Source organism: Melopsittacus undulatus, chromosome 7, assembly GCF_012275295.1.
Source record: "Melopsittacus undulatus isolate bMelUnd1 chromosome 7, bMelUnd1.mat.Z, whole genome shotgun sequence".
NCBI classification, from domain to species: domain Eukaryota; kingdom Metazoa; phylum Chordata; class Aves; order Psittaciformes; family Psittaculidae; genus Melopsittacus; species Melopsittacus undulatus.
In genome coordinates this window covers 25,475,230-25,488,137 of record NC_047533.1, presented here as the reverse complement: position 1 = coordinate 25,488,137, position 12,908 = coordinate 25,475,230, and the positions used below count along the sequence as shown (strand labels likewise).

The following is a 12,908-nucleotide window of genomic DNA, read 5'->3' as shown; positions in this document are numbered from 1 at the left end:
CTGGAGCGGGACAGAAACGCCTCGCAGTGCCGGTGCCCGGTTCGGCGCAACGGCCCCACAAGGCTGAGCCAGTGTGGACGAGCGATGGTGGCGGGACGCCGCGGGATGAGGAGGCGGTGGGGGGCGGAGTTGGTAGGTTCCGGAGGGGGCAGGCTGGCGCGCAGCGCTGGCGCCGCAGCTGTCACTGAGGAGCGGCGCCGCCAGCGGAGGGAGGCGCAGCTGGGGTGCGGATCTACCGCCTCTCGCTGCTGGAGGAGACGCCGCTGCCGAGACCTGCCGCCTTCGTCCCGGGCCTCGCCGCGGCGCGGGGCACGCTCCTGCGTGCGGCAGGTGCAGGGGGTGCGGGCGGGCGCGCCACAACCCGCGCTCGGCGGCGATGCCGGCGGTGCAGAAAACAGTGTCCGAGATCCGCTCCCGCGCAGAGGGTAAGTGCTGCCTGGTGCCTGCCGCTCCCCGCCAGCGGGGAGGCACGGAGGAGCCCGCCCGGCGCTCCGCTGCCCTCCGGCGCGGAGCAGCGGCGAGGTCTCTGCCGTCTGGCCGGGAGGGGATGGCGGGAAGGCGAGGCTGCGGAGCCAAGTGCTGCAACTCCGCCCGCCCCACACAGCGGCCTCCGGTCGTGCTATGACCCCTCCTGCGGGGCTAAGGTGGCGGGTGCTTGCCGCGGCCGGGCATCGACCCCACCGGTGGGGAGTGAGCGGTGGTGGTGCTGGTGGTTCTTCGGCGGTCGTGTGTGCATGGCTGCCGTTGTCTGCTGGGTGGCGAGTCTCTGGGCAGCGGTTTGCGCGTCAGCGGTGGCAGCATTAGGGCGCGAGCCGTTGTTTTCTTCCTACCGGTGTGTCTGGCTACACGGCCCGCCGGCCCCAAGCGGCGAGGCGGGAGGCGGCAGTGGCTCGTGACCGGGTGTATCTGTCCAGAGATATTCGTCCTAGGAATAAGCTGACACATCTCTTTTATATGTAATGTGTAAGTGCACGCCGATCATCAGAAATAAGCGTTTCTGGTACAGGGAGCGTGCCTGAAGGCGTCAGACCTTGCTGCTCTTTTATACTAACCTAAGGGTTTAGGATTGCTTAAGCGTTCTGCTAGCAGTGTGTCAAGGGTTGCCTAGTGAAAGAATCACGGCAGTGAAATGGTACTAAAATAAAATGCATTGCATGTGAAAGTAAAAGCTGAAGTCCGTGATAGCAGAGCAGTAGTCTGTTGGGGCAGGTTATGATTTTCAGGGGCTGTAGGCAGCAATGGCAGTGTCACTGTGGTGACGCATACTTCCTGAGGCAGGTAGGCAGGTTTTATCCCTTTTTCTGAAAGTTTTGGTACTTGAAACCATTACATCAGGTTGATTATTTTCTGGCTTTGTTTAGCTATACAGGGAGGTAGAAACTTTCTCCTTGTACCTTTCTTCCTTCTTCCAAACAAAGGACATTTATTTATTTATTTGTTCTAGGAAGAGCATGAAGAAACATAGGTTGGAAGTAGGCTGTTATCTTGAGGTTCTTTTCTGTAAGCCTTCGAAGGTTTGTAGGAGGTCTGGCTCTACCTAGGTAATGTTAGCTGGCCAAGAAATAGAAGAATGTATCTTTCTTAGAAGAGAAGATACATCCTTCTAGGAACACTTTTGCAATGCATTTACAACCAAAGCAGCTGTGCTGCTCCACCCACAGTGATGTATATACGTATGATGGAGCTAGTTAAATGTCCAGATTTTCAGAGCTTATTTTCAGTTCGTTTCCAGTAATTCTTATTCCAGACAGTTGGGTATCATTGCAAGCTTAGCACAAATAAATTGGGACCATTGATGCTCTCTTTAAAGTGGTCTAATTAAAAGAATCTTGATGATTATTAAATTAACAAATGTGATGTTTCCTAAAGGTAAGCATCTATCTGAGATCTGGAGATGCAGTAAAAGCTGGGGGGTGGGGAGAAGTCTGTCTTATTTGAATAGTGTTCAAGGCTGGATGTCGGTAAAACAGTTGAATACAGGGTTTAAGAGGCTTCTCAAAAATACTTTAAGACTGAAAGTAGATATGAAACATTTTAAGAAACTTAACTTTTGGAAAATGACATTATTATTTTTCATCATAGCAGTGGAGTTATTGACTCACACTATACTACTCAAAGAAAGATCATTTAGAAACTTACCATTTTCTTAATCTTAATGTTACACTAGTTGGTTTTATTCATATTCAGTTACATCTATTTATGCTCAATTCATTCACAGTGAAGCCAATGTTGATGAGCCTCTTCCTTTTTTCTTTTTGACGTAAATGGCTTCCAAGTCTAGTTAGTCCACACATTTGGACTGTATGGCTGGTGTTTCTAAACAGTTCTTTATAGTAAGTGTTGCTACTTTCTAAAAAAAGAGAGCTCCAGAGTTCTGCAGTGTGGGTCTCATCCCTAGCATCTAACAGTGACATAAAGGGACTCTTAAACCCTAGCTCTGCCCATCACACAAGTCTCTTTGATAAGCATGTAATAAGCACCGTGCAACATGATGATAAAGCTGCCTTCAGAGACCTCCACTGAAGCTGGACCTGCAGTGCAGAGTTGTTACTGGCATGGTCCCTCTATGTTCTTTGGAAGTTACTGGTAATACTGTAATCACAAACAGCAACTTCCATGAATGCTGTTACAGCATGGACCCATTCCTTTGATTACTTTAAGACTTGTGGGGATCTGATAGACAAGCTTAATATTACTTCCCTTAATCTAGAGTTTTTGTAATCTGTCTTTGGAATTAAAACCTCCTTTTTTTCTCTCCTGTCACTGTAGTATCTATTTTCTGCTTCATAGACCTTTTCCATGGATCATGAGGTACCTTATCAGGCTGGACTGTCTTGACATCATCTCTGAACTAAGCTCTCTGTGAAGAGGTAGTAATACTGTTATTAAAGAAGATCAGCTGTTGTGCTCAGATGAAATAAACCAAGTCAGAACTGTCAAAATTATGCACACATATAGCATTCCCAAGAATTGTTTGACAGTTGCACAGAATCGATGCTAAAGTTAGTAAATTTTTACAAAATAAAAATTGTATGTGTTTTAACATCTGTAAGGCAACATGTTCAGGTTCTTGTGCTCTTCATGGCAAATGAAAGATAACCAGAAACACTTACAACCTGTTTTTAATAGATCTTTTTGTGCCTACTACCCCTGTTGCAAAGAACACCCTGCAGTTCATCATAAGCTTTGGAAATGCCACAGTTCTGAAGTGGTATGTGTATCAATAAAGTCTGGCTCAAGGTGTGGAAGATGTGGCCCTCCTAAACAAAATTAGGATATTACTACATGCTTTTTAACAACCAGTAACTTTAATTTAGAACTATACCTGGGCTTCAGAAACTTAATGCTGTGGTACTTGGATTGGTGTCATGTATTCTGCAGTTACAAAACACATGGGGAATCTTTGAGTGGTGTAGCTGACATCTAGCTTTATTAAATACAGTAATTAACTATGGTTATTTTAGCTATATATAGCTGCACAGTTGATATATGCGTCTATTAAATAATATAAAGTAGAATTATTCAAAGCATTTAATTTCTTTTGAGAGAGCTTAGGAGAGTGGAATTGTGGTAGTTCTTACAGTGTTGTCTGAGGATTGAAGCATTAATGGTTTTCTTCCATGCGTTGATGGAGTTAACTCTATTAGCTCATCAAGAAAGGATAGAGATTTCAGGGTGCTCCGGTGCTGACTACCAACAAAAGTAGACAGTAACTTGTTCTTAATATTAGTGGTGGTAAATGCCTATATGAAGAGTAGGTGAAGCTGAACTTGTGCAAGATGAGATGACTTTCACATGAAGAGGGAGAGTTTTAAAATTCTGTAGCAGTCATCAAATAGTCTTTGGCAGATCATGTTTTTGTAATGCCTAATATATCCTTTGGTGTTTCTACTCATGGATTGTAGAATTATGTAGCATTTTACCAGATGTAATGCTCACAGTCATTTGTGACTGTTTTTATTCTGCCAAGTCTGTTTTGCAGACTTACAGTGGTTCACAATGGGAAAAACACGTGGTCTAGTTCTAGCGCAAGCTTGGCCATCTCAGCAGTACCAGCAAGTTCAAGCAGGTCATTCCAGTTCCCTTTTGTGCTCTGACTCCTCAGAACAGACTGATTGGTCAGGTTCCCAGTGCATGTTCTGTCATTGAAGGTCATTAACAGCATTGCAACAAATAACTCTAAAGGTACCTTCTTTTCATACTGATACCTTCTTCAAACTGTGCTGCATTCTTCAGGAATATGAGCTAGACGACTTACAAGTCTGGTTTTGGCTGGGATGGAGTTAATTTTCTTCCTAGTAGCTGGTGCAAGTCAGTGTTTTCGATTTAGGATGAGAATAATGTTGATAACACACCGATGCTTTAGTTGTTGCTGAGCGCTGCTGGAATGGAGTCAAGGACTTTTCCACTTCTCATACTGCTACGCCAGCAAGTAGGCTAGAGGTACACAAGAAGCTGAGCAACAAAACTGGGGGGAGTTGACTGGGGGGTGGCTGGGCATTGGTTAGTGGGTGGTGAGCAATTGTATTGTGCATCATTTGTTCTGTATAGTCTTTTATTTTGTTATTATTATTTTTCCTTCATTTTCCTGCCCTGCTAAACTGTCTTTATGTCAACCCACAAGTTCCACCTCTTATCCAATTCTCTCCCCCATCACACCTGGGGGCAGAGATGGGAAGTGAGCAAATGGTTGTGTGGTGGCTAGCTGCCCGTCAGGTTAAACCACAACACTTACTCATGTAAGAGGATGTTGGCTACAGCACCAACTTTTAAAGCTTTTGAATGCTGTGCTTTAAGAATTAAAAAAAAAATAATAATTATTAAGGGAAGTGAATCAAAATAATTCTGACTTGAGTGGTTTATTTCCTTCCGTTTCTTTCCAAATTGCAGTTTATCAGTATGTATCTTTATCCATTTTTTATCGTGAAAGTGAGACTGCTTTGAGGAAGCAGTCTCTTTTTTTTGGAGCTGTTAAACTACCCTACCTAAAGGAAAAGTTGGATATATGGAAAATATTTGGATAATTTTTACTCTTTAGAATTTATTGTTGTTACTTTTTAATCAAAACTGGTATAGGAACAGTCTCTGCAAATACTATGTGGTGGAACAAAGCTGCTTCTTGGAAATTTACTAGAAGGAAAATACAGTCTTTGGTGGGTTCTCTTGTTAACAAAGCTCAAGTTGATTACTTGGGAGCTTTGTTTGTTTCATTGGCTGCTTATTTATTCGGGCTTTGTTATTGTTGAAAGTTATTTTTACTGGCAAAACTGAAAATATGTATTCTGTGCAAAACACGTTTTTTCAGGTACAGTTTGTACCCTGGGAAGTAACTACCTAGTCTCCATATTCTCAGAATTGACAGCAATTCTGTTTTCAATATTTTCTTGACTTTTCCCACTCTTGTGTAAAATTTATTTAAATTCTTTAATTTTGAACAGATTGAAAGAAATCCTGAATCAAAATCTCAGTTATTGACTTTGAATGAAATTTGAGATGTTTTGTTCCTATCTTGTATCTTATGGATAAGAACAATGGATAAGATTCTGTATTCCATTAGCGAATAACTTGCAGAGTGCAGAACAAAATACTAGGTACAGTGATTTCTTGTTTATGGAACAGCTTTGCAAGTGAACTTTCTGATGAGAGTAATAATTGCATTCCTCTGATCCTGAAGCATATTTTCAGTTGGGTTTAGCCCTGTAGCAACAAAATTATAAAATAATCAAACTATATTATTAGAAAGTGGGATTCTGAATGTTAAGAGGAAATCAGGTTTGAAATTTGCCATTTCTGCATAATAAATTTTTAGTGTGATGTGTTAACATCTCTTATTATTCTATTTAAAGTGCTGACTTACGACTGTTTTCAAGTCAGATGCTTTTCCATCAGTGGGGGCATGTATGAATGTATGTCATAGAATCTGCTTGCTAATTCAGTTGTGGTTAAATATTAGCTCAGCTATGACTAAATATAGGCAGTGTTGCAAGCCACAGCTTCATATAATAGAATCATAGAATAGGTAGGGTTGGAAAAGACATTAAAATCATCTAGTTCCAACCCCCCTGCCATGGGCAGGGACACCTCACACTAAACCGTGTCGCTCAGGTCTCTGTCAAACCTGGCCTTGAACACCACCAGGGATGGAGCATTCACAGCTTCCCTAGCAACCCATTCCAGTGCCTCACCACCCTCACAGTAAAGAACTTCTTCCTTATATCCAATCTAAATTTCCCCTGTTGTAGTTTTAACCCATTACTCCTTGTCCTATCACTACAGCCCCTAATGAATAATCCCATCCCCAACATCCCTATAGCCCCTCTTCAGATACTGGAAGGCTGCTATGAGGTCTCCATGCAGCCTTCTCATCTCCAGGCTGAACAGCCCCAGCTTTCTCAGCCTGTCTTCATATGGGAGGTGCTCCAGTCTGGATGTCGTGGCCCTCCTCTGGACTGTTCCAACAATTCCATGTCCTTTTTATGTTGAGAACACCAGAACTGCACACAGTACTCCAAGTGAGTCTCACAAGATCACAAAATATACTTGTTCTTCATTCTGAATGGGAGGTCTTACTAATACAGCATCACAGTTCCTGTCTGAAATGTGGTAACTGCTGTTTGCTAGATGTGAGACTTCAAAATTATTATTAAGAGATGCTTAATAATTTTTTGTAACCTTAAACTGTGGCCTTTAGGCCAAGAAGAGTGATGCTGCTTTTAATTTTAAGCCCTGGAAAAATGCTTAGTGCAGTGAACGAACACAAAGCAGCTTAGGTGGACATCAGTTTAATACCTGTTACACAGCAATAACTACACTTAAAAAAAAAAAATAGAATGATGTCTCCATCTTATGTTCTTACTTTTATTCTTCACACTGACTTTCTCCTAACAAGCATTTTGTAACAGCTGATTCTTTGCTATCGTTTGTGCATGTGTTGAGGGATTTTTATTCTTCCTGTCTGGATTCTGTAATTCAGGTATATTTTTTTTCTTTGACAGCTTTCTGAATGTCTGAGTCAACATTCTTCTGCTATCTTGGAACCTTGTAATGCATTACAGAAGCAAACAACTCTTTTTAACTCTTGTTGTGTGTTAAATGCATCCTTTTCCAACACATCTTTATCCAAAATGTAGCTACTAGATCAAGAGATGATTTCCCTTCCATTCTTAAGCATGGGTATGCTTTTATTTGTTACTGTGGTTACTTGTAGATGAGATTCTTCCAGCAGACCAGCTTCTGCTTATTTCATTAGAAGGCTGAGTTCATACAAATTGGTTTGGTGCTAGTGGATCCTCACTTCCAGAGAAAGAAATATAGCAGTTTGTAGCTTCTTTTTTGCAAAGTGCTGAATTTTTGTGTAGACTTCTTGCACTGATGTGTGAGACCTTTTCTTGTTAGTCAGCAGTTAAGCTCTATCTTATAGTTTGGGGTTTTTAAAATTTCGTAGAAAGGTACCTCTTAAAGGTCAGGTTTGAGACAAAATGCATAAGTTTTTAGATATTTTTGTGTATGTGTATACACATATAGACAAACACACAAATGAAAGAAAAATTGTATCTCCTTGATACTGAACTTTGTGTATCAGCCAAGTCTGCGTACTCCAGTGAATGTATTCTAAAGTTTACACAGGGAGGTGATGTGTAACCTTTAAAGCTTTCAGAGTAGTAGTATAATGCTTCTAGAGCAGGAGAGCTGGTTTTACTGAAGCTGTGGAGTATAGAAGACTACGGAACTTAACTCATAAGATCAATGTTGTTTGGTGGTTTTTTGTTTGTTTAGTATTTTTGTTTGTGTTTTTGTTTCTTTGGGGGTTTTTGTTGGTTTTCTGTTTTGGGGGTTTTTTTGTGTGTAAATTAAGAGAATTCAGGGTAGTAAGAAGTGAGACAATGAACATTTATAAAGCTCCTCAGCACTTTTTTGCTGTCTTTTTCATTAGAGGAGAACAAATGAATGCTGGAATATTGATACATCGAAATAAGTATCTATAGTTTATCAGTCTAACAAACAGGTAATATATAGTGTTTAATGCCTGACATTTGCTTTAGCTCTATCACAGTATTCAAGTCTTATTCTGCCATAAGTTTTAATTTAGATGAATGCTTTAAACTAGTACATTCCACAGATGTGTAAAATAGGCTAGGTTGGTGTTTTGACACAATAATTTCCAACTTTTCTACCCGTGTGCTCTCACAAAAGCCATGTTTTGTTTTCACTTCTTTATTGAGCAACTGGACAGTAAATGTCCTTTACCTGGAATGAAGATGCATTTGCCATGTGATGGATTTGGGCTCAGTCAGGTATAAAGGTGTGACTGATTGTGCACCTGCAGCTTGACTGAAACCTAATCTTCTTAAAGATGTACCTTTATACAGTTCTGTTATAGGGATATATGTTTATGGAATTATGTGCTGGAGGTCATACATAGCTAGTTGTGTGATGATTGTATGGTGGTTGAGGTGGGCCCAGTCTGTTAAACTGGCTGCCCTTCCTCTGAAACTTCCAAACTCCTTGAAATACATACCGAAATTTAAATAAAAGGGTGTTGAATGTGTGCCTTACATTGGGGGATTTGGAAGGAAAGAAATAAGTGACATGGCAGTAGATGAATGTAGTAGAGGGATGTCCTGCATCATAATAGAATCTGTGAATTCTGAATGGCAAATGGCATGAAATCACAAATTTCTGCTGAGTCTTTCACAATGTGTGGAGACTTGACCTTGCAAGGTTGTGTCTAAAATGTATGTTTTGGGTATAATGGATAAGAGGCTATGTAGAAAGCCAGTGGTCTGGAGGATGACTTGGATTTTGCATAACCTCTTTGTAAGTATAAAAAATGCTAGAAATAAGCTTAAAGTTTTCATCTGCAGTTTTAGTTATCCTTGACATGTATATACATTCTCATGTATCCAATTGCATTTGGAGAAAACAATACATTGGTATCCCCTTTTACTGATGCAGATTAGTGCAAGGTTCCTTATAGTTTGTAGAATAATGTACACCAAGTGCAGGTTTCACTTGCTGGTGAAGGCAGGTGCTGAGAATATCTATAAGTCTAATAATACCATTTCAAGTTGAGTACACACAAAATGAAGAATATACTGATGTTGCTTCTCCAGGAATAATACAGCTAGTGTCATGCAGAAAATTTATAGCAGATGAAGGAAAGGTATCCCATTAACCAACAAATGATTAGTGGTCTTGGTTTCCAAGGATGTGTCCTTCCAACACAAGACTGGTCCATCACAATGAGGAGGAAATCAAGCCAAGGTGGCAATGGGACTGCACCAGTGAGCAGGGAGCCCCTGATGAAACTCAAGCGTAAAAGGGGAACATAAGAAAGTAAAAAGCAAGGATAGGTGGCTAGAGAAGAGTACAGAGGGATGGACTTGTCTGACAAAGCCAAAGCCTGCCTGGCATTTAATTTGGTGAGGGGCCTGTACAAGCCCTTCTTATTCTCCTTCAGATGTAATGGTAGGAAGAACGTAACTCTGGAACATGTGGACCTGCCTGCTGAGTAGAGCAGGCAACCTGGAGGCAAAGGCCACAGGAAAGGATGTGGTACATAGTGCCTTATCCACTTTAGTGTCTACTGATAAGATTAGCCTTCAGGAACCACAGGTTGCTTATACCAGTTTTAAACGATGAAGCAAGAAGGGTGTACCTTGGTGGAGGAAGATCAGGTTAGGGAACAATTAACCTGGGAGTACAGAAGTCCATGGGATCTGATCTGATCAGTGAATTTTACAAAGCGCCTTGACTATATAATTTTTGTTTGTTTTTTTTAATGGGTTATTAGTTGTGATAAATGCTAATGCATTGAGTTCACATTCACTATGGATGTCCTTTTTTGTCATGAAGTGCCTTGAGTCTTGTGTATGTGCATATACAAATCTATTTATGTGGAAAATCATGCTATGTTTTTACAGGCTATGAGAAGACAGATGATGTTTCAGAGAAAACTTCTCTGGCTGATCAAGAGGAACTGAGAACTATATTCATCAATCAGCCCCAGCTAACCAAATTCTGCAATAATCATGTCAGGTATTAACTAGTGGTTTTGTTAGTACATACTTCATTTCATAACATTGCACGTTGTGTAACAAAAATGAAGTCTTGGACTCTGGAAGGGGGAATGAAGTGAAATGAGAGCTGTGGAACTGTTGCATTTGCAAACCCGACCTTCCAAATTCTTAAGAACAGGGTGAAGAAGGTACGGATGCTTTACAGCTGCACTGTCAGCTTGTCCCTAGAGTATGGATTTCTCCTTCAGCTTTCAGCTGAGTTCATCTTTGAATGTATTTCTGGTAACTGGATGCCAATGCAGATGTACTTCACTTGAGCATGGCATGGTTTGTGCTTTGGAAACTCTTGTCTTTTTCAGTCAGCTAGTTACAATAAAACTGGGTTTGAATTTCAAGTTCAGGCTTTAGGACTCTGCTGATAGTTTATGTTGAGGTGGGGTGGTTTTTTTTTTTCTTTTGTTGAATTTTAAGTTGTGTACTGAATACTCATAAGTAACATGTTTAAATCTAGTAATGCCCTCAGTTCTGTTGTTGAAATTCAAATAAGTGGGAAGGATACCTCTGTCCTAAGTACATGTATTTTCTGGAGGTACCTTTGATAGTATGCAGAAATTTTATACACATTAAAAATAATGGGGCTTTTCCATGGACTTGAGAAACCTTATAATGCTTTTTGTTTGTGTGCAAAACTTTTTCACTTTTTTGCTTTGTTTCTTGACAGTTTTGAGCTTTTCGGCAGAATACATTCATGCCCCCCTTTAAATTGACTGTTCTATGCAAAGTCAAAGAAAATATTACTAACTTAAAAAGGGGTTAAAATATTCTTACAAGTCTTTTGCTTGTAAGTTTCTGGCATGATTATTTTCACTATTATTGGTTTAGGACCTTAGGTGGTAGTGGTCTGTTCTTAAACAAATGTAGGGCTGACAGAGAGCTGGGAACTCAAACATTTTGTGGTGATGGCTTAGCAGAGATTATTATGCTGGGATAAACTGTATTCTGTTCTTTCAAACTAGCAAAACTACACTTAATATCAAATATTTTGCAGTTTAAAAATTAAAAAAAAAGAACTTTCCATTCAGTGAAGGTTTTTATCTTTTAACAGATTTTTATAATTTTAATTATTTCTTAAACAATGTTTCAATTCAGTTGATCCTGGTGTTGGTTATTTTGCCTTGAGTCATGTAAACTCTTACCCAGCATGGAAGCTCCACAGCTCCTCAGACCTGATTTAGCACCCTCCTCATTATGCTTGTTATACCTTTTTCCTCATGAATTTTGTCTGAACTGGAGGCATTGTGCAGAGTTACCTGTCCAGTGTATTCCATGGCTTCCAGGGCAGGGTACTTGTCTGGGCTCAAGAGCCTGCCCTACCTGCTCCCTGGTGTTGGTGTAACTGCTTGCCCACTACTTTCTCTTTATTTTTTTCTTCTCCTCATTGCCTTTAACTGCATGGCAGCAGAGCTCAACTGCTTTCCACAGAGCAGGCAGAGGTGATGAGGGAACTTCTTACCTCAACGTGGAAGCTGTGGGTGGCAGGCAGTTCTCTGTGTTAGACATGTCATGGATGCCTGCAGGACCATCTCTGCAGAAGTCTTTCAGTTTTAGCCAAAATAAATCTGCTTGGTAGCACAGAAATCACAAGAGATAGATAGTTTTATTTGAAAGTTTGCCTAACTGAGAGGGAGAGCATAAACTTGGAGATTTTTTCATAGTGTAATAACAGAGTGGGTTTTTTCTCTTTCTTTTAGCACTGCAAAGTACAACATAATCACATTCCTGCCAAGGTTCCTTTATTCCCAGTTCAGAAGAGCTGCTAATGCATTTTTTCTTTTTATTGCATTGCTACAGGTAAGATAAACAATTAGATACTTATGTTTTAAACTTGTTAAGGGAGTATTTACACCATAGACAATGTTTTTGCAGAGATACTGAGGTTGGTGTACCGTTTTTTCTGAGCTAGTTAGCATCAGTATTCTGTGTTTTATGCTGTATTGTGCAGAAGTACCTTTAATGAATGTTTAGGTTTGTGGTGCTTTTTTGCTTCTTGGAGATAACAAAACACACACAGTTTTTTTTCCTGTAAAACAGGTTATGTATAGCTTAAATACTTTTAGGTGAAAAAGACTGTTGTGACAGGAAAATTCCATTTAATAATACCTTGCATACACAGAAAAAAAATGTTACCTCTGCTTGGCAGCTCTCATAAAAGAAGGTACCCCCTAAAAAACTGAACTTAATGAACTTTAATCCTTTAGTCTGTTTTGAGGGGCAGGAGTTGCAGCTAAGGAGAAGTGAATATTTATTCATAGAGTGAAGCTGATAAGGATTGAAGTTGAGCCTACATGAAGAAAACAGCAGTGGAATCCAGTACTATAGCAGCTACTTCCCATATGCCAGATCATTAGCTGTGCTCTTTAGGAAGAAAGCACACAGTCTTTTTCTGTACATTCATTGTAGCTAACATGTTTGTAAAAAAGGGCCATCCCTGATCCAGCTTACTGAAACCTTTTTGAAGTAGTACATAACTTTTGCAGATCTATCAGTTTTTCATTTTGCAGTAGTTGAGGTTGATAAAGCAGATTGGGGTGGGTTGTGCTATTCTGTGAATGCAGTAATTGATTGAACTGTGGGCAGATGCAGTGATAATTACCATTGGCTAGTTCTGTATTACAATCATATTTGATTAAAATACATTTTCTGCACAGTTTATAGTGCATTTTTAAGAATGTGCTGATCTTTCACTTGTGGAGATCCTTGTGTTAGGAATTGACATACCAAACAAAAATTACTAATACAATGGCATATGTACTGCCCTGTGTCCTTTTTCTTCCCTCACTTCAGATGTTTTAGTAAGTAAAAGTTGATTCCGCTGTACTTAGGTTTCTT

The 12,908-nt window shown here is 40.4% G+C and overlaps 1 protein-coding gene across 3 annotated transcripts in view; it reads left to right on the top strand.

Moving 5' to 3' along the window:
- Window positions 1-373: 373 nt before the first annotated feature.
- Window positions 374-12,908, top strand: part of ATP8A1 (ATPase phospholipid transporting 8A1) — a 110,338-nt gene continuing 97,803 nt past the window's right edge. For 2 of the 3 annotated variants that reach the window (XM_034064719.1, XM_034064720.1), the window contains exons 1-3: window positions 377-425; window positions 9,924-10,038; window positions 11,771-11,870. In XM_034064719.1, the coding sequence (XP_033920610.1) occupies window positions 377-425; window positions 9,924-10,038; window positions 11,771-11,870 (264 nt within the window). Of the gene's footprint in view, window positions 426-9,923; window positions 10,039-11,770; window positions 11,871-12,908 lie in introns of all 3 variants that reach the window. The other variant, XM_034064721.1, reaches the window with a different exon arrangement.